Source organism: Leptodactylus fuscus, chromosome 6 (genome assembly GCF_031893055.1).
Source record: "Leptodactylus fuscus isolate aLepFus1 chromosome 6, aLepFus1.hap2, whole genome shotgun sequence".
NCBI lineage: Eukaryota > Metazoa > Chordata > Amphibia > Anura > Leptodactylidae > Leptodactylus > Leptodactylus fuscus.
This window is the reverse complement of record NC_134270.1, coordinates 176,526,836-176,547,891: the sequence shown is the minus strand read 5'-3', so window position 1 is coordinate 176,547,891 and position 21,056 is coordinate 176,526,836. Positions and strand designations below refer to the sequence as shown.

The following is a 21,056-nucleotide window of genomic DNA, read 5'->3' as shown; positions in this document are numbered from 1 at the left end:
GTCATGTCCAATGGCAACCAATCAAGACAAAAATGTCATCACAAAAGATATTTAAAGGAAATCTTTAAAACTGCAAATTTTTCAATTACTTGTATTTGCAAAAATGTTTAAATTTTAATTTTCTAGAAATGTATATACGGTTATGTTGAAAAGAAAAGCCCTTTAAGAATGGAAAGTTCCGTCAGCCACTGTAGATTTTTAGGTTCAATGACTTTGTGTTTTTGGTATTTTGAATTTCAAATTTTAGAATTTAGCATTTTGTTCAATTCGTTTCAAGGCTTATTTCTATAATAATTTGTCAATTTTGGGTTTGTCAGATTATATTTATAGATAAGTAGGTTGAAAATTGTAAAGCCGGGCACCACATTGCGAAAATGCAACAAACATTACCTGCAAAGTGGATGGGATTCTGGATAATTCCATCCAAACATTGCAGAAAAAAAATCTGAAATTAGTACAGTAGAGCACTATGGGTATGAAGAGGATGACATAGTGTTCCAGCAGGACAATGACCCCAAGCACAGCAAAGAAATAGTTCAATGACAATGAAGCAGAGGAGTTGGATTGACCCCACAGCCCCCGACCTCAACCCAATTCAACACTTGGGGGTAGAATGGAAGAAAAAGCTCTATTTATATCCAAGTGCATTGACCAGAGTGCAACAACATTGGGAAAGTGTAAGAGACCCGGAACCAGTTTCAGTCGAGAAATGCTCAGAAAGAGTCAGGAAGTGTTGAATGCAAAAGGTGGATTTTACAAAATAATAAAAATTAAAGTTACATTTTGGAGCAAAACAGCAACAACGCAGTTACATGACAAGTAGTTGCAAGTTCAAAGCTGTAGTGAATGGTGAGATCTGGAGCCTGAAAGTCACAAGTTCAGAACATTGTTACCCTTTTGCTCATCAGTATAATGGACAGAAAACTTCCTGTGTGTTACCAGGAGACACATCATTGGCTTAGGACATGCAAGTTATGTGCATAGCCATAATATATAAGGAGAAGAATTAGCCTCAAATAACTATAGCTGCGCATGCGCGATCTGTATGTACATGATTGTAGAGAAAGATATCAATGGAGATAGTTAAACATAAATAACAAAATGGATTTCAATACATATTAGAGCAAATATCAAAAGCATTGAAGTCAATAGATACCAGCTAAATGCAGGCCAAGGATCACCTAGTATATAGCGATATCTCCAGAATGTATATCAATGGCTCCACAAAGAGATGGGAAAAATACAGAATGGGCATAAATGAAAACAAAAGTATCTGATGATAAAGATTAAAAGGATTAATTATACAATTAATAAGATAAGATTAATAAGAACAACCTAAGCGAATAACGTGCCCAGTGCAAAATATATCTCTGAAATATATAAAAATGAGTTTCTGTCTTTCTGTCTGTTCTTTATGCGGGACCACAAGAATGGACTAATCTTCACCAAATTTGGCATGCAGATACATCAGGCGTCCGGGAAGGTTTTAGGTTGGGTCTCAACTCTTTCAGACATACTGTTCTGGAGATACGGTGTTCCCAAATCAATGACTTGCATTAGCAATACAAACCTGCAAGTCTTTCACTCATATTCCAACTGCCATACACATGATCACTCCACATGCACACAGCTTTACTCCAGGTGTATCCAACACTGATATCCAAACCAAGATACATCAGAGGTTTAAAAAGAAAGCACAGCACACACTAACACACATCAGAGTATTGGATACAAAGCTCAGCACAGTATCACACATCAGAGGATTAGATACATAGCTCAGCACACGTCAGAGGATTAGATACACAGCTCAGCACACAGCATCACACATCAGATGATTATATACTATGCTCAGCACACAGTATCACACATCAGAGTATTGGATACACAGCTCAGCACAGTATCACACATCAGAGGATTACATACACAGCTCAGCACACACCAACACACATCAGAGAATTAGATACACAGCTCAGCACACGTCAGATGATTAGATACACAGCTCAGCACACAGTATCACACATCAGATGATTAGATGATTATACAGTATTCTCAAAACAATGACCTGAATTAGCCAATACAAAGCTTGAAGTCTTTCACTCCAATTGCCATACACAGGTGCTTAGTGTCCACATGTAAACAGCATTACTTCCAGTTTCCAATACAACCCAGCCACTTTTCTTCACTGTTGTAGGTCATCTTTGAATGGGCAGAGTGCTGTGGAAGACATTATTATGCAAGGTCACATACACAGAGTTTTACTCCAGGTTTCCATAACAACCCAGCCATTTGTCTTCATTGCTGTAGGTCAGCTTTAAAGGGGCAGGGCACTGTGGATGACACTCTTACACAAGCTCACATACACACAGCTTTACTCCAGGTATCCATAACAACCAATCACAGGTTTTTCACTGATATTCAGACTCAGATGCACATGATCACCTGACACTTATGGACACACACAGAAACAACATACAAAATACACCAGTGCAAAACTGGCCAATTCTTATGGGACCACTACACAAACAAAAAATTTAATATACCCGTGCAAAGCTGAGTCTTTCTGCTAGTATATAGTAAACCATAGTGCATGTATATTAGAACTGCTTAGACTAATCATACATTGTATAAGATTGTTTGTTACATTAATTTTCGTAAATTTGTGCAAGTGTAAATTGTGTCATTCTATATTGTGCAAATATTATTACATTAACTGATGGCAGACTGCCCAACATCATGGGATAGCTGAAGCATCGCTGCTTCTCTGTATGTTATCTAGCACATAATACAAGAGTGATAGAGATGTAAGCAAAAAGTATACAGATCAGGAAGTGACAATAATACTGTCTTAATTTTACACATATATTTTACTCTGTGTGAACGGGCCCTTAGTGTGTGGAGGCTACAGAGCACCTGAGTTCTGCAGTGTGGGTCATGACGTTGCTTTCGCCCTGTAACCCCCCAATAAACTTGTATAGATATATATGATACACAAAATATAAATGAACAAATACAAAGGACAAATATACTAAAAAGTGAAAGAAAAAGTAAAAAAAAAAAGAACAGCACCAAGACCGAAAATAAAACTGCGGTCCTCCTCCAAAATCCCAAAACTACACAACCCCTACAGAAAATGTAATTTTATTGGCATTTTGGGCTAGACCACTATGTACTAACCTTGTATGTACTCAATACCTTTTGTTACAATGTAGCTGCTGATACTATATCCAGGTAAGAAAAGGGAAATATAAATCCTATCAATATTTGTTCTTTGCCTCCCATCAGTTCTTCCTGGTACTTGCAGACAGATTTTGGCAGAACTCGGCAGAGAGGTTGTTCCCGCCGCCATCTTGGAGAACCAAATACAGATCTTCTCTGGATGTTGCTTGCTCCAATCCATCTGTCTCTTCATGTCATCCCAGACAGACTGGATGATGTTGAGTTCAGGGCTATATCTATGGAAGCTGGATTATCACTTCCAGGACTCCTCCTGCAAAGGTCACACCAAATATTGATGAGATTTACATTTCTATTTTTTTTAATCACTTAATTATCTTAATTGACAAAAATATACTATTACACCCTTCTATTTCCTTAAAAGCATTCTTACGTTGTAGCATATTTTTTCCATACCTTCTAAATTTTTTTGAACAATATTGTAAATTTCCTGTTGACAGTTCAATATGCTAAATTCTGATGACTTTTCATGAGCAGCCATATTGTCTACATTGAATGGTAGATCCCAGATAAAGAGACTATCCCAAATGGACAAACTGTTTTCCTTATTCAGACATATACTGATGAGCAAAAGGGTAACAATGTTTTGTACTTGTGACGTTCAAGCTCCAGATCTCCCCATCCACTACAGCTCGGAATGTGAGACAACCCTCTTGGCTATCTCATACATAAATTTGACTTGCAACTATTTAGCATATAATCAGTTCTGCAGATTCTTCTCATTGTTACTGTTTTGCTCCTGGTGATGGAAAACTTTTTCTTCTTGTATACTACAAATGATAACCTCTTCTCACTTTCCGTAATAGATCAGGGTGTTATCAGGTTCATTCCCAATGAAACATGACTGGTTCAAATGGAGAACTTCTCTAATGGATCGCTGTCTCCTGGTCTTCCTCCTATGAATAGTAACAAACCCTTGTAAGGGTCAATGGCACCACCTTATACGAGTATATGGGAAATAGAGAAATGGCCAAGCTGTCTAGAACACAATTAATGAGATTACTGGGATCTATAGAAGGACAATCCTAACAAGACTAAGTAAACCGCTACAGTTACATGGTGGAGTAATACTGAGTACAGTCAGTTCCTTGTGGTTATGAGCCTAAGCAAAACTCAGGAAATAAGGGAAATGTCTTCATCCTCGCAATTTACTTCTGTATTTTAGTTTACAGGTAAGTTTCCAGTCCATGCAAAGACTTAGTAGAGATTAGACATCAACTAGGAGTCCAAAGAAATCCAATAAGAGAGCAAAAAATGGAATGATGTATATAGGAATGGAAGGTGGACAATAAAGAACGGGAAACGTAAGAGGATGTGCCGCATAGGATAACACAAGGTAAGTAAACATGCCAAGAACATGAGATACTGCAGGGTAGTTGATAGAGATGAGCGAGTAGGTATTCGATCGAATACTACGGTATTCAAAATACTCGTACTCGATTGAACACTACTCGCTATTCGAATGGAAAAATTCGATGCAGAACCAGAGTTGATTGGCAGAATGCTATACAGTCAGCCAATCAACGCTGGTTCTTCTCCTACCTTTAGAAGTCTTCTCCGTGCAGCGTCCCCTCGGTGTCTTCCAGCTCTGAATTCACTCTGTCAGGCATCGGGCCTAGGCAGAGCCAACTGCGCATGTCTGCGCTACAAGAAAATGGCTGCTTTGACTGTAAGAGGCCATTTTCTATTAGTGTGGGCATGCGCAGTCGGTTCTGCCCAGGCCCCATGCCTGGCAGAGTGAATTCAGAGCCGGAAGACGCCACGGGGAAGCTGCACGGAGAAGACTTCTAAAGGTAGGAGAAGAACCAGCGTTGATTGGCCAACTGTATAGCATTCGGCCAATCAATGCTGGTTCTGCATCAAACTTTTCCATTCGAATAGCGCGTGGTACTCGATCGAGTACAAGTATTTCGAATACCGTAGTATTCGATTGAATACCTACTCGATCCAGTACTACTCGCTCATCTCTAACCACCAGATGGATCACCAGTGAGGATTTAGGACATCAGTTGAGGTATTCGTAGAGAATTTTTGGAAGTTGGAAAACCCCTTTAACTTACTTTTTATGTAGATTAATTCCATACAGAAATTTTGCTAATATCTAAATGGGATTCAAATATGGACATTCGATGTACACGTGTGAAAGAAATGTTATCACATTCCCATCATTCTCTCTCCTATACATTTCCCCTAGGCCCTGGAGGATACACCTTTGTAAACCAAAATATGGGGGTTAAAAATGGTTGTTTTTTCTTGGATTATTATTTGGCCTTCCTATTGATCCAGTGTCATCTGTGGAGCAGTAAGTATCATCTCTGTGTAAGAATATATGATATATTACTAAGTACTTTGTCTTACTAGAATATGAGCTGCTCTTAAAGGGGTTCATCAGCAAAATTCTTAGTTATGAAAACTGGCTCAGATCGATGTATAAGAATTACAAGATCATTTCTCACCTCTTGGATCCCCGATAGCTCCCTGACCAACGTTCCCCGATCCCCGGCCATTGTGCAATGATGTCCCAAGCTTAGCGCAGGTCACTGCTGAGCCGATCATTGCCTGTAATTGTGTCCCATATTATCCCTATGGCAAGACATCATCACTGGACCAGGATGTGGAAAGAGTTAATTAGAATTCTGTTTTGTGAAATAACTCAGCGTGTTCTTGTAAGAGTGATTCCAGTAATAGAAGGGTTAATGGTTTTATATTCAGAGACCCACAGCACCTTGTCCTTCATAAAATAAAAAACTCTTAAAGGGACATTACAATTAAAGAGGATCTCTTACCTCCCCTGATATTTCATGTTTTACACTCCGCAACATTGAAATTGCAACACCGAAAAGGGGAAATTTTGAAATTCTGTAAATCCCAGGATTGAGAGACAAGTTACTGATATAATGATAGAAAATGGAAACAAAATATCTGAAATGTTTCAATTTATTCAGTGTGGAGTATGAGCGCCCCCTGTTGGGATCCAAGCACTTACACGCCTTTGCAAGCTATCCATGAGGTTATTAATGGTTGTCTTAGGAACGTTATGCCACATATTGGGCCACAAATCATCAAGATTAACTGTTGATAGTTCCAACACAATTGTCCATCAATAATGTCCTAGATGTGTTCAATAGAAGACAAATCTGGAGATGTTGTACCATTTCTGTGGTCCCCACAATGACCCCTTTCTTGAAATCAGACAACTGTGCACTTTGTGGCATCTTGCATGCAACTAATACCTATGCTGTAAATCAAGACCGCAGATATCTTCCTTTTCATGGGTGTCCAAATACTTATTGGTAATTCTTATTACAATAGCTCCGTCACAGTACGGGGATTGCACAATCATCTGCTTACAAGCTGCGCAGCCGCTCCTGGGGATGTCATCATGGGTTGTGCAGCTTATAGGACAATTCTTCTACTAAATCCCTATTGTGTTTTTATGCAGGTAACTTCTGTGAATGGTATTCTGGATATAGAATAGAGACAAGTGAATCTGTGACGGTGCAGCGAGGTCTATGTGTCCATGTCCCATGCTCATTTACCGTGCCCAGTAACAAACGGTTAAGTATAAATACCAAAGGCATTTGGCGTCAAGTCATTGATGGGACTGACGTCGATGCCGCTGAAAAAAATACACATGAACATAAGACAAATGGAAGATTTTTTATTACTGGAAATGTGTCCAGTGGAGACTGCTCATATTACATAGAAGATCCGTCGTTTGCAGATAGTGGGACATATTATTTCAGATTTGAAGATGGTTCTGAAAAGTTCACCTATAGACGTATCTGGCCATCTGTGACTGTAACCGGTGAGTGTCATAATACCCCAAAAATTGGCCAAAGGTACTGTACACATGATCAGATGGGATCTACCATTACACGCAGACTGGGAGGGTATAATGAGAGTTTTTTGAAGGCTAATTTTTGTGGCAAAATTTGCTTCAAAATTCATTCCAAAAAAAGGCTCCTATCTCTCCCATTCATTTATCTACCTTCTAGATGTCTAGTCAGAAAAAAATATCATGATATATCTGCAGGCGGATTCTCCTTTGCAAAGCCCATTGAAATGAATTTGAGGTGGAAAAAATAGCTAGCAAAAACCATGGCAAAAAAAAAAACACAGCAAAAAAATTCCTGTCTTCTATCTCGGATTTGCTGAATTGCCACTTTCCTAAAAAGGGGGCTTGGTGATGGCGCATTTTCTTCCAGGGGCACGGCCGGGCGAAGGGTGCTCCGCATATATGAGATGCACCCTCTGTCTCTCATGGGGCTATGAAGACCATTACTAACACCTATCTTCATGAATCTGCCCCAGCGTTTCAGAAATCAATAGGTTAAAAATTTCCAAAAATGTAACGCCTTCAGCACAACCCAAAAACCAATATCGTACCACATCAAGTCGAAATGGGTTTGACAGGTTATAAGTGGGGTTTTGGTGGTTTGGCTTCTTTTTGAATTTCTCTTTATATTTGTAGAGCTCAAGGATAAACCTACAATGTCTTCTCCGAGGCTGGTGGAGGGGAAGGAGGTGACGATGACCTGTACGAGTCCTGGAAGATGTCGGAATACTACTCCACAAATTTCATGGGACGGAAACATGACTGATATAAGGCAGAAGAGCTATAATGTCACGTATGAAGACGACAGCAAAACCTTCCAATCCAATATCACATTCACCCCAAGGAGGTCCGACCACAGGTCCTCCATATACTGTAGAGTGATATTCAAGCAAGATGTGGCCACAGTGGAGACGCAAACCTTGAATGTTGAATGTAAGTGAATTGTCATAATATCCCAGACATAAGACTTAAGACAAGTAAGAATTACATTTTAGAAAGTTTATAACATAGTTCAGCTCCTGACCGGGGTGCAGCCGATGGAACCCAAGGCTTGTGCCCTAAGTATGTTATATAGCAGAATTATTTAGTCATTGTATCTCACTTTTTACTGTTATTTTATGTATTGTATTAGGTAACTTCATTGTCTTGTTATAGGTATTCCATCAACGTAGCCATGTATAAATGTGTAGACAAGTTAAAGTTAAATATCTTTGCAAATATAAATACGGCCGGGGCTCCACCTGCGCCGGGGCTCCACCTTCGCCCAGGCTCCACCTGCGGATTCCGTTCCTCATTATGGTTTAAAAATGCAGAGAGAAAAGCTGTCCAGATTTTCTGCTCTTTTTGGCTGGAAACCAAATGAAACCCTCGGACCCCTTTATAGTCTATGGGGTCCACGGGTTCCCAAGGTTATCCACTTTTTTAAGCAAATTATGTTTCCATTCGGGGGGTCCCTAAGTGAACAGTAAAGCCGAGGCCCCTCGTTGAGCATTTTTTTGGGCATTTATTTTTTTTGAGCCAAAGCCAGGAGTGGATTGAGCAAAATGTGGAAATATACAAACTTCCTATATATCTCCAATTCAAAAACTGCAACAAAAAAGTTGCGTTTTCACAATGTGATGCCTGAGCCTAAAACAACGCAATGGAGGGGGATCGTCAAACATTTTAGCATTGTTAATTTTTTACCATTTGGCACACCACTCTTGATAATCCTTGCACTGCTTGAATGCTCCAATTGCCCTGTAAGGCTAAGGCCCCACGGGCTGGAACCACCACGCTAAAGCTCTGCAGGAACAAACGTGGCGTGAACGCATTGCGGTTCTTCCCACTGCACTTTGTAACAAAGTCCGCGGAGTAAAACTCTGAACTTTCTGTTCAATTATATCTATGGGAAAGTTGTCGGCGTTTCCATAGATATAATTCACATGCTACGATTTTCAAAACCGCAACGGTTTTGGAAATGGCAGCGTGTCTGCGTTGCAAATATGCGCCTAACCCCTTCATGTTTGGCCGCTTACACGCATACCTATGGCGGCGAGGTATTCGATCGAATACTACTCGCTCATCTCTACAAGTAACCCTAGTTGGTCAATGGCCGTTCCACAAGTTGCCCTCCTCGGACCCTCAGCTTACAGCTGTCATTGGCTGGCTTAGACGTTACACTCATTTGCTGAAGGTAGGTCAATGCCGGAGAGCTCAATGATACCAAGCTATTTAACTTGATAGTTATTCCACCAGCCGTCTCTTTCAGTCATTTATCAGAAATGGCTTCCAAAAATTTTGAAAAATTTCACGAGAAATTAAAACTTTGGGTAAATTCTGTGTGAATTTTCTTTGTGGCAAATTGATTTGCTCATTTCTATTATTTAGAGTTTAGTGGTCAGATATATCACAACTAATCTTTCCAGATTTCTTCATTACATTTTTTTATTTGCTTTTCCCCTCCAGATTCTCCATCTATGAATATCACTATCGAAGGTAAATTTACTTCTGTCATATTATAAAAAGTGAGATCTCAAGTCATATCTTTCTAACACATATATAATAAGCAAGCCAATAAGCAAAGCTGGGTGACAAACCTAGTAGGATTGGTTTTTACACAGATGTCACTAAATAAACACAAGACCCTCACTGGTGTATTTTTTACCCAACCCACTGATCTGTTTTTAACATCTATGGATACATTAGCTGAAAAATGGGTGAGAAAGTGACCCATAGGCTTGTATTGGTCCGTCTGGCTGGAAAAATGGATATATCCTATATTGTAAAGGTTATCGTGAAATTTGCTCGATTGCAGATTGCATCTTTACCAATTCTGATCAACCCTAGTCAGTGCTTCTCTATGGGAACGGTCACTTTTAGGGTTCAGCCGATCTTGGGGATTTCAAAGTCCGATTTCTGATCATTTTCTAGCTGATCCCGATTGTGAAATTTGCTCGATTGCCGATCTGGATCCGATTTTTTTTTTTTTTTTCCGATCCCGTTCGCTCTACCCTACTAAAAATGAGTGGTCAGTGGTGATTTATATTGTAAAACAAGGTAGATGGATGGATGGATAGATGGATGGAAAGATAGCTACACAGGACATAGATACATGGATGGATGGATAGATCAGATAAACAATTTAATATATCTCTCTCTTAGGTGTTGATACCAGTGACACCACCACTGTGACTGTGAAGGACGGGGACTCTATAACTCTGAAGTGCATTGTAGACAGTAACCCGAATGCTTCCATTACTTGGTATAAAGAAGACAAGATGGTTCAGCGGACTACAAGTAACCAGACTGTCAGCCTTACACTCAGCAACATTACCAAAAATGATACCGGGAGATATCAGTGTTCTGCAGGGAATGAACATGGCGACACACACAGGATGGTTGTTGTAAATCTCAGTAAGTATAAGATATCTTTATAATGTACAATATGTTTCTAAATTTACAGTAGAGCTCAGATTCAGTCACATGTCCTTTTTCACAGTGAACTATCTTGTTGGGTTAGGCCTTATTCAGATGAGTTCTTTGTGCCTGAAGTTTAGGGATTCTTGATTATGTAAATTTGATTCAGCAAAAACAAGAAGGGTCTAAGTGTTTTACATGGCGTTCAGACTTTTACAACCAAGTACAATATTCCATATGCCCTAAATAGATTTGAGCTGCAGAATTTCGTAGCAACTATCTTGTAACAGCCTCCCCGACCAAAAAATAGTGTTGAAAGGCCTATTATGACCTAATGGGGATACAATGAAAAAACAAAACAAATAGATCTCTGTAAATAAAAAATAAAAATGAAAGTAAAATAATGACAAAGTATCTCAAATCAGAGGATTTGATATACAGCTCAGCACACAGTATCACTTCAGAGGATTGGATACAAGTCAGCACACAGTATCACACATCAGAGGATTAATACACAACTCAGCTCATGGTATTACACATTGGAGGATTAGATACACAGCTCAGTACACAGTATCACTTCAGAGGATTAGATACAAGTCAGCACACAGTATCACACATCAGAGGATTAATACACAACTCGGCTCACGGTATTACACATTGGAGGATTAGATACACAGCTCAGTACACAGTATCACATGTCAGAGGATTAGATATACGTCAGCGGATTAGATACACATGTCAGCATACACCATTACACATCAGGGGATTAGACACACAACTCAGTTCACAGTATTACACATCGGAGGATTATATACACAGCTCAGCACATGCCATCAAACATCAGAGCTTTACTCCAGGTTTCTATAACAACCCAGTCATTTTTCTTCACTGCTGTAGGTCAGTTTTAAAGGGGCAGGGTGCTGTAGATGTTACACAACGTCACATACACACAGCTTTACTCCAGGTATCCATAACAACCAATCGCAGGTTTTTCACTGATATCCAAACTGAGATACACATGATCACATGACGCTTATGGACACACACATACAAACAACATAGAAACTACACCAATGCAAAATTGAGCAATTATTATGGGGCCACTACACAAAACCAAAAATGAAATATACCCGTGCAAAGTCATGTCCTCCTGCTAGTTAAATTATAAAATTGAAGGGATACCCAATTTTTTAAAAATTGTTGACCTATCCTTAGGACAGGCCATCAATATCCTATCTGTGGGGGTACGACACCTAGGAGCCCTATAGATCAGCTGTACTAAAACGTTATGTACCGCCGAGCTGTTATCGGTGGGTGTAAGTGCTACGGAGCTGTCCTATAGACTTCAATTGGAAAATTTTGCAGCATATTAACCATTAGAAAGCAAAAAATAAACCCTTGTGCCGATCTCTGAATGGGAAAATGAAAAAAAAATATATGGGTTTTGAAAGGCAAGGCATGAAAACTGAAAGCAGAAATGTGAAAAGTTCCTGTGGCAAGAAGAGATTAACCACAAACAGGATCTAATACACCAGGACTAATATGAACATGGCTGTATGTTTCCATTTTGCTTTCTAAACATTCAGATAGTGTTCTTCAGGTGTCATCTCCTTCACATTTCCTTTCTTCATTTTGGCGTAGACCAATAAGTTGACCAACAGGGCGTCCCTCAGTGATAGGGGTATGTTCAAAGTAGACACCGCGCTGGAGCCGACTGATGTAAAGTCTGAATCTTTATTCAAGACACGTTCTAACACAACGCTTCCACTAGCATTTCGGGGCAAACAATCCTCTTTCTCAAGTGATACAGTTATAAAAGACCATCAAACACTTGTCATATGTTTCGCTCACTCCAATGGGCTTCGTCCATGCACTTCCCTGGTGACATATGGTGTGGTGGTTTTTCTATCAGTGCTTTCTGCTTCAATTATTCCTATAGGGAAACTACCAACAATTCTGTGGGTATTTTGGAAATCTCAGCACTTCCACTTTGTGTATTTCACTGCAGTATGGTGATGGGATTTGTTAGAATTCCATTCACTATATAGCGACTGTAAAATACGTGTGTAAAATGTGTAAAATCTGTTCTATGACGTTCATTTAACTGATCTTTGAGAGTGCTGGATATCTTGCTTTTTAATTTGTATGGATTTTTGCATTTTTCTACATGGACGTCAATGCCAATATCTGTTCTATAATGTGTATGCCTGCTTATGCACCAAAATTTAGCAAAGTTTGGCACATTAGCACCCCATTTGCCACTTTTCCTAAAAGGGGGCAAACCTGTGCTGGGTAGGGCTGAGCCGATTTTGAGATTTCAAGATCGATCTTAAAATCTGATCATTTTCCAGCCAATCTCGATCATGAAATTTGCTTGATAGCCGATCAGAATCCGATTGTTTCCGATTCGGATCCTCAACCCTACTGAATGCTTTTCTATGGGAAAAGTCACTTTTAGGGTTGAACCGATCTTGAGATAACCTCTTATCTCGATCCCGTTGGAAAAGATAGGGTCAGAATACCGATTGCGATCGTGAAATTTACTCGATCGCCAATTGGAATCCAATCTTTTCCGATCCCAATCGCTCAACCATACTGGTGGGGCATTCAAAAAATGGTGTGGCCTTGTAGAAAATGACCTAAATAATCATTCAAACCTATTCCATTTTCCAACTACTAGATTGGAGATTCTGGTACATATGGAAGGATATAGGATATCTGCCTAGTTTAAGAGGCATGGGAGGAATATGCAAATCTGACTTCCATGATGTAATTAGGATTCCAGTGCCTCAAGTATGCATACCAATAGAGGGCACTGACTGAGAATGTGCAAGTCTATCTTCCATGATGTAATTAGGAAAACAGAGTCTCAAACAAACCTATAGAGGGCGCTCCCTGTAACATCATGCTGACCTTCTCAGAGGCCTTTGGTTGCAATGATGTTAGGATTTTACCAGATACAGTCTCTCAGCCAAGGACAACTGTTTCGATGTACTTGCATCTCATCAGCTTGGCGCAGAGAGGACTGATCTGGAAGAGACTTGTACATTCTCAGTCAGCGCCCTCTATTGGTGTGAATACTTGAGGCACTGGCATCCTAATCACATCATGGCAGTCAGATTTGCATATTCTTCCCATGTTCCTTTGCAGTGGAGCGCTCATGGCTTAATAAGACTCCACACACCTAAATGGTGGTCTCTCCCTATGGAGTGACGATATCCCCTCTACCCTAGTTTAAGAGGCGTTAGCTTCTGAATAAATTAGACCTTCTTATTCCAGTACAGGGGAGATCCTGATAATTCTCTCCAAAAGTGTGACAAAAACAAAAAAAACACAAAAAAATCCTAAACTTAATAAAATGTACTAACGCGTTGCTAAAATGGTGGCAAATAAAAAAAAAAGATTAAATAAAATATATGAAATTTGTGCTAATAGTTTTAAAAAGTGATGTTTAATATTATAAATTTTACATTGTATCTTAGTTATGACGGATTAAGAAGTTTTTGTCAAGTTTTCTCAAAAGCTAAAGAAAAAAATAAAATAAAGTTTCTTCTCTTTCTAGGTAAAGAGTCACCGATTAGCATTGAGATGGCGGCTGTTATCGGGGGAGTCATATTGTTTGTGCTGATAATAGTGATAGGAGCTGTCCTAATATTGTACCTCAAAAAGTAAGTTGGGTAAAAATATTACTTTTTAAGCCAAAAACACTCACAACTAGCGGTGAGAGGCAAGAATGTTAACCGGGTGCTGGGTGAGAGACTGAGCCAACAAGTCTCCGGGGTGATAAGATCCATGGAAAGAGGAACCACCAACAATACATTTTTGTCAAAGATATAGGAAAAAATAGTTGAACATTTAGGTATTTTGGCATTTTTGCCACACTTTTTGCAACATTATTGCCTATATGCCGAAAAAAATTCAGTTTAGACAATAATAATTTAGTAATTTAGTTTTTCATTGTTGTTGTTTTGTGTTTTGGCTTTTTTGTTAATTTAGAGATAAAAAAAAAACACTAGTAAGAACACCTAAAATGCAGGGAAGATATATCAATCCATCCATGCCAGTTGTCTGGTCTAGTGGGATGATATTGTGGCACACATTTGTTACACGGCTCTTTCTTGTCACAACTAGGGTTGAGGGATCGGAAAAGATCGGATTCCGATTGGCGATGGACTAAATTTCAAGATCGCAATCGGAATTCCAACCCAATCTTTTCCAGCGGAATCTAGATCGGAGGTTATCTCAAGATCGGCTCAACCCTAAAAGTGACTTTTCCCATAGAGAAGCATTGACTAGGGTTGAGGATCGGAATCGGAAAAGATCGGATTCCTATCGGCGATGGAGTAAATTTCACAATTGAGATCGGCTGGAAAATGATTGGAAATCAGATTTTAAAATCGATCTTGAGACTAGGCTCAACCCTAGTCACAACCACTGCTCTGTGCCACACTTGCCCCATTGTGCGAAGGTTGATGGGGAGCTGGGTGAGCCAGGAACACAGGGACGTGCCGCTGATTTATGAAGAGCACTGGATGACCTTTATAAATCATTAGTTCCCTACACCAGTTGGGCTCTTTATTACGACTGGCATATGATATATCAGGCTTAATAGATTTGCAACTATATGTGCTCAAAAATACACCAAAACAAACAAGTTACATCACCAGGGTAAGAGAAGTATGTGGGGAGGCTGACTCTAGTGACAACAAATAGTGGCCAATTTAAGGCCTGGGTCCCATGGGGCGGAAACACTGCGATTTGCTCGCAACAGAAATGCTATGGAAAAAATTGCAGCATTTTACAGTAATGGCAAAGTGGATGGGATTCTAGCGAATCCCATGCCCACTTTATGGTAAAAACCGCGAAGTGGACTCGCTGTGATTTACAAGACTAGCGTGGTTTTGGATATTGCAGCATGTCAATTATACCTATGGAAATGCCAGTGGTTTCCCTATAGTTATGTTTTGTTTTTTTTTCTAGTGGTGTGCATCTTTGCCACAAAAGTCCACAAAAATATTAACATATCTCATTCTGCTTTATTAATGTGGTGCATTTTGTAGGGGACAGGGTGCCAGAGTTCACCAAGTAATTTTATTGCATTTTTGCAACTTATTGCAGCTAGAAGTGGCGCGCACTTATGCAAAAATGTTGTAACTTAAAAAATTTCATATAGTAAATTAGGCTTAAGCTTAGGCTACTCATTTTAATAGCAGGTCTATTCACATGTGTGATTTTCCGATGGACTGTTTTTATCACTGTCTACAGACGCACAGGCTCAAGACCTGATCAATGGGTCGGTTTCTAACACCTATAAAGTGGATTGACGTCCATGTTACATTTGGTAAAAAAAATGATCAGCTGAGATATGAGGAGCTGTATACCGTAAACTTCTCACAATATAGAGCAGCCTGGTCAGTCCTTGTACATGCCTGTACAAAACACAAGCACACTAGTCAGACTAATGTCCTGGTTTAATTTAGATAAAGTAAAAAATAAAAGTGCCCAGCAGTCCATGTGGTGTCAGCCCAAACTGGTAGATGGCCAGTTCTTCCCTCAAATACTCACTTACAGCCAATTTCAACTATAACAAAAGCTGAAATCTTTGTAATATCTTAAATTTCTGTTATTTTTTCAATTTTATATTTTTTCTGCAATATTTTCTATATTATATTAATGTATTTTTTTAACCTTTAGGAAAAAGAAACAAACTATTAATGGGAACCTGAAATGCCCAGATATAAATGATGAAGATGCTATATACTGCAGTCCAGAATTTACTGTCCCTGTAAGTGCTCCCGATCAGTAAATACACAATTCTATTGCTTTCCTCGTACAACTTACCTAAAGATGTGCAGGAGGGGCGAGGTCAAATATTTGTAGTTCAGAAATTCAAGTGGAGTCTTTCAAGCTCAAATAGTAATTGACCAGACAAAAAACATGCCATAACTACTATAATACAGATGAAGCAGAGCTAGCAATCACAGGGAAAACACACTAACACAATCCATCTGCAATGGCGTATTTTTATATAGGAGGCCCACTTATCTATTTGTATTACAGGGCCCAGTTAGCAATTCATATGAATTTCCAGGCAGCACATGTCTCCTCCATCTACTCAAACAAACACTACTGTTGGATGCAATGAAATGACTTTGTACCTCCTATGTACAAGAATATAACTACTATAATACTATTCCTATGTACAAGAATATAACTACTATAATACTGCTCCTATGTACAAGAATATACCTACTATAATACTGCTCCTATGTACAAGAATATAACTATTATAATACTGCTCCTATGTACAAGAATATACCTACTATAATACTACTCCTATGTACAAGAATATAACTGCTATAATACTACCCCTATGTAAAAGAATATAACTACTATAATACTACTCCTATGTACAAGAATATAACTACTATAATACTGCTCCTATGTACAAGAATATAACTACTATAATACTACCTCCTATGTACAAGAATATAACTACTATAATACTGCTCCTATGTACAAGAATATAACTACTATAATACTCCTATGTACAAGAATATAACTACTATAATACTACCTTCTATGTACAAGAATATGACTACTATAATACTGCTCCTATGTACAAGAATATAACTACTATAATACTACTCCTATGTACAAGAATATAACTACTATAATACTGCTCCTATGTACAAGAATATAACTACTATAATACTACTCCTATGTACAAGAATATAACTACTATAATACTGCTCATATGTACAAGAATATAACTACTATAATACTACTCCTATGTACAAGAATATAACTACTATAATACTACTCCTATATACAAGAATATAACTACTATAATAATACTCCTATATACAAGAATATAACTACTATAATACTGCTCATATGTACAAGAATATAACTACTATAATACTACTCCTATGTAAAAGAATATAACTACTATAATACTGCTCCTATGTACAAGAATATAACTACTATAATAATACTCCTATATACAAGAATATAACTACTATAATACTACTCCTATGTAAAAGAATATAACTACTATAATACTACTCCTATGTACAAGAATATAACTACTATAATACTGCTCCTATGTATAAGAATATAACTACTATAATACTGCTCCTATGTACAAGAATATAACTACTATAATACTACTCCTATGTACAAGAATATAACTACTATAATACTACTCCTACGTACAAGAATATAACTATAATACTACCTCCTATGTACAAGAATATAACTACTATAATACTACTCCTATATACAAGAATATAACTACTATAATACTACTCCTATGTACAAGAATATAACTACTATAATACTACTCCAATGTACAAGAATATAACTATATAGAAAAGGATAGTAGGATCCGCTCGACCAGGTAAGTTAAAAAATAACTTTTAATCCGACATGGTTAAAAAACACACAAAAGTAAATAGATGTGAAATGACAAAAAAGAAGAAAAATGGTGATTAAAACCACATTCTGATCGCTCTAGCTGACGCGTTTCAAGACGCAAGGTCTCTTACTCATAGCTTTGCGAGAAGCAAAGCTATGAGTAAGAGACCTTGCGTCTTGAAACGCGTCAGCTAGAGCTATCAGAATGTGGTTTTAATCACCATTTTTCTTCTTTTTTGTCATTTCACATCTATTTACTTTTGTGTGTTTTTTAACCATGTCGGATTAAAAGTTATTTTTTAACTTACCTGGTCGAGCGGATCCTACTATCCTTTTCTATATGCTTCAACTACAAAGTGCCTTAGTCAGAGGCCAGGATCGTGCACCCAGGAATTATAAGGACTTATCAAGCTAACTGGAGGTGGTGAGCTATATGCTTATTTTTCTTATCTAAGAATATAACTACTATAATACTGCTCCTATGTACAAGAATATAACTACTATAATACTGCTCCTATGTACAAGAATATAACTACTATAATACTACTCCTATGTACAAGAATATAACTACTATAATACTACTCCTATGTACAAGAATATAACTACTATAATACTACTCCTATGTACAAGAATATAAATACTATAATACTCCTATGTACAAGAATATAACTACTATAATACTACCTTCTATGTACAAGAATATGACTACTATAATACTACTTCTATGTACAAGAATATAACTACTATAATACTACTCCTATGTACAAGAATATAACTACTATAATACTACTCCTATATACAAGAATATAACTACTATAATACTACTCCTATATACAAGAATATAACTACTATAATACTGCTCATATGTAAAAGAATATAACTACTATAATACTACTCCTATGTACAAGAATATAACTACTATAATACTGCTCCTATGTACAAGAATATAACTACTATAATACTACTCCTATGTACAAGAATATAACTACTATAATACTACTCCTATGTACAAGAATATAACTACTATAATACTGCTCCTATGTACAAGAATATAACTACTATAATACTACTCCTATGTACAAGAATATAACTATAATACTACCTCCTATGTACAAGAATATAACTACTATAATACTACTCCTATGTACAAGAATATAACTACTATAATACTACTCCTATGTACAAGAATATAACTACTATAATACTGCTCCTATGTACAAGAATATAACTACTATAATACTACTCCTATGTACAAGAATATAACTACTATAATACTACTCCTATGTACAAGAATATAACTACTGTAATACTGCTCCTATGTACAATAATATAACTACTATAATACAACCTCCTATGTACAAGAATATAACTACTATAATACTACCTCCTATGTAAAAGAATATAACTACTATAATACTGCTCCTATGTACAAGAATATAACTACTATAATACTACTCCTATGTACAAGAATATAACTACTATAATACTGCTCCTATGTACAAGAATATAACTACTATAATACTCCTATGTACAAGAATATAACTACTATAATACTACCTTCTATGTACAAGAATATGACTACTATAATACTACTCCTATGTGCAAGAATATAACTACTATAATACTACTCCTATGTACAAGAATATAACTACTATAATACTGCTCATATGTACAAGAATATAACTACTATAATACTACTCCTATATACAAGAATATAACTACTATAATACTACTCCTATATACAAGAATATAACTAGTATAATACTACTCCTATATACAAGAATATACCTACTATAATACTACTCCTATATACAAGAATATAACTACTATAATACTGCTCATATGTACAAAAATATAACTACTATAATACTACTCCTATGTACAAGAATATAACTACTATAATACTGCTCCTATGTACAAGAATATAACTACTATAATACTACTGCTATGTACAAGAATATAACTACTATAATACTACTCCTATATACAAGAATATAACTACTATAATACTACTCCTATATACAAGAATATAACTAGTATAATACTACTCCTATATACAAGAATATAACTACTATAATACTACTCCTATATACAAGAATATAACTACTATAATACTGCTCATATGTACAAGAATATAACTACTATAATACTACTCCTATGTACAAGAATATAACTACTATAATACTGCTCCTATGTACAAGAATATAACTACTATAATACTACTCCTATGTACAAGAATATAACTACTATAATACTACTCCTATGTACAAGAATATAACTACTATAATACTGCTCCTATGTACAAGAATATAACTACTATAATACTACTCCTATGTACAAGAATATAACTATAATACTACCTCCTATGTACAAGAATATAACTACTATAATACTACTCCTATGTACAAGAATATAACTACTATAATACTGCTCCTATGTATAAGAATATAACTACTATAATACTACTCCTATGTACAAGAATATAACTACTATAATAATGCTCCTATGTACAAGAATATAACTACTATAATACTACTCCTATGTACAAGAATATAACTACTATAATACTGCTCCTATGTACAAGAATATAACTACTATAATACTACTCCTATGTACAAGAATATAACTACTATAATACTGCTCATATGTACAAGAATATAACTACTATAATACTACTCCTATGTAAAAGGATATAACTACTATAATACTACTCCTATGTACAAGATTATAACTACTATAATACTACTCCTATGTACAAGAATATAACTACTATCATACTGCTCCTATGTACAAGAATATAACTACTATAATACTGCTCCTATGTACAAGAATATAACTACTATAATACTACTCCTATGTACAGAAATATAACTACTATAATACTGCTCCTATGTACAAGAATATAACTACTATAATACTGCTACTATGTACAAGAATATAACTACTATAATACTGCTCCTATGTACAAGAATATAACTACTATAATACTACTCCTATGTAGAAGAATATAACTACTATAATACTACCTCCTATGTACAATAATATAACTACTATAATACTACTCCTATGTACAAGAATATAACTACTATAATACTACTCCTATGTACAAGAATATAACTACTATAATACTTTTCCTATGTACAAGAATATAACTACTATAATACTA

The 21,056-nt window shown here is 36.8% G+C and overlaps 1 protein-coding gene across 1 annotated transcript in view; it reads left to right on the top strand.

The window, feature by feature from the left end:
* The first annotated feature begins 5,460 nt into the window (after positions 1-5,460).
* LOC142210170 (sialic acid-binding Ig-like lectin 13) overlaps positions 5,461-21,056 on the top strand; it is a 105,144-nt gene continuing 89,548 nt past the window's right edge. The window contains exons 1-8 of the mRNA XM_075279195.1: positions 5,461-5,536; positions 6,677-7,042; positions 7,709-8,005; positions 9,521-9,550; positions 10,217-10,452; positions 10,534-10,552; positions 14,034-14,139; positions 16,166-16,256. Coding sequence (XP_075135296.1) covers positions 5,461-5,536; positions 6,677-7,042; positions 7,709-8,005; positions 9,521-9,550; positions 10,217-10,452; positions 10,534-10,552; positions 14,034-14,139; positions 16,166-16,256 — 1,221 coding nt within the window. The remainder of the gene's footprint in view (positions 5,537-6,676; positions 7,043-7,708; positions 8,006-9,520; positions 9,551-10,216; positions 10,453-10,533; positions 10,553-14,033; positions 14,140-16,165; positions 16,257-21,056) is intronic.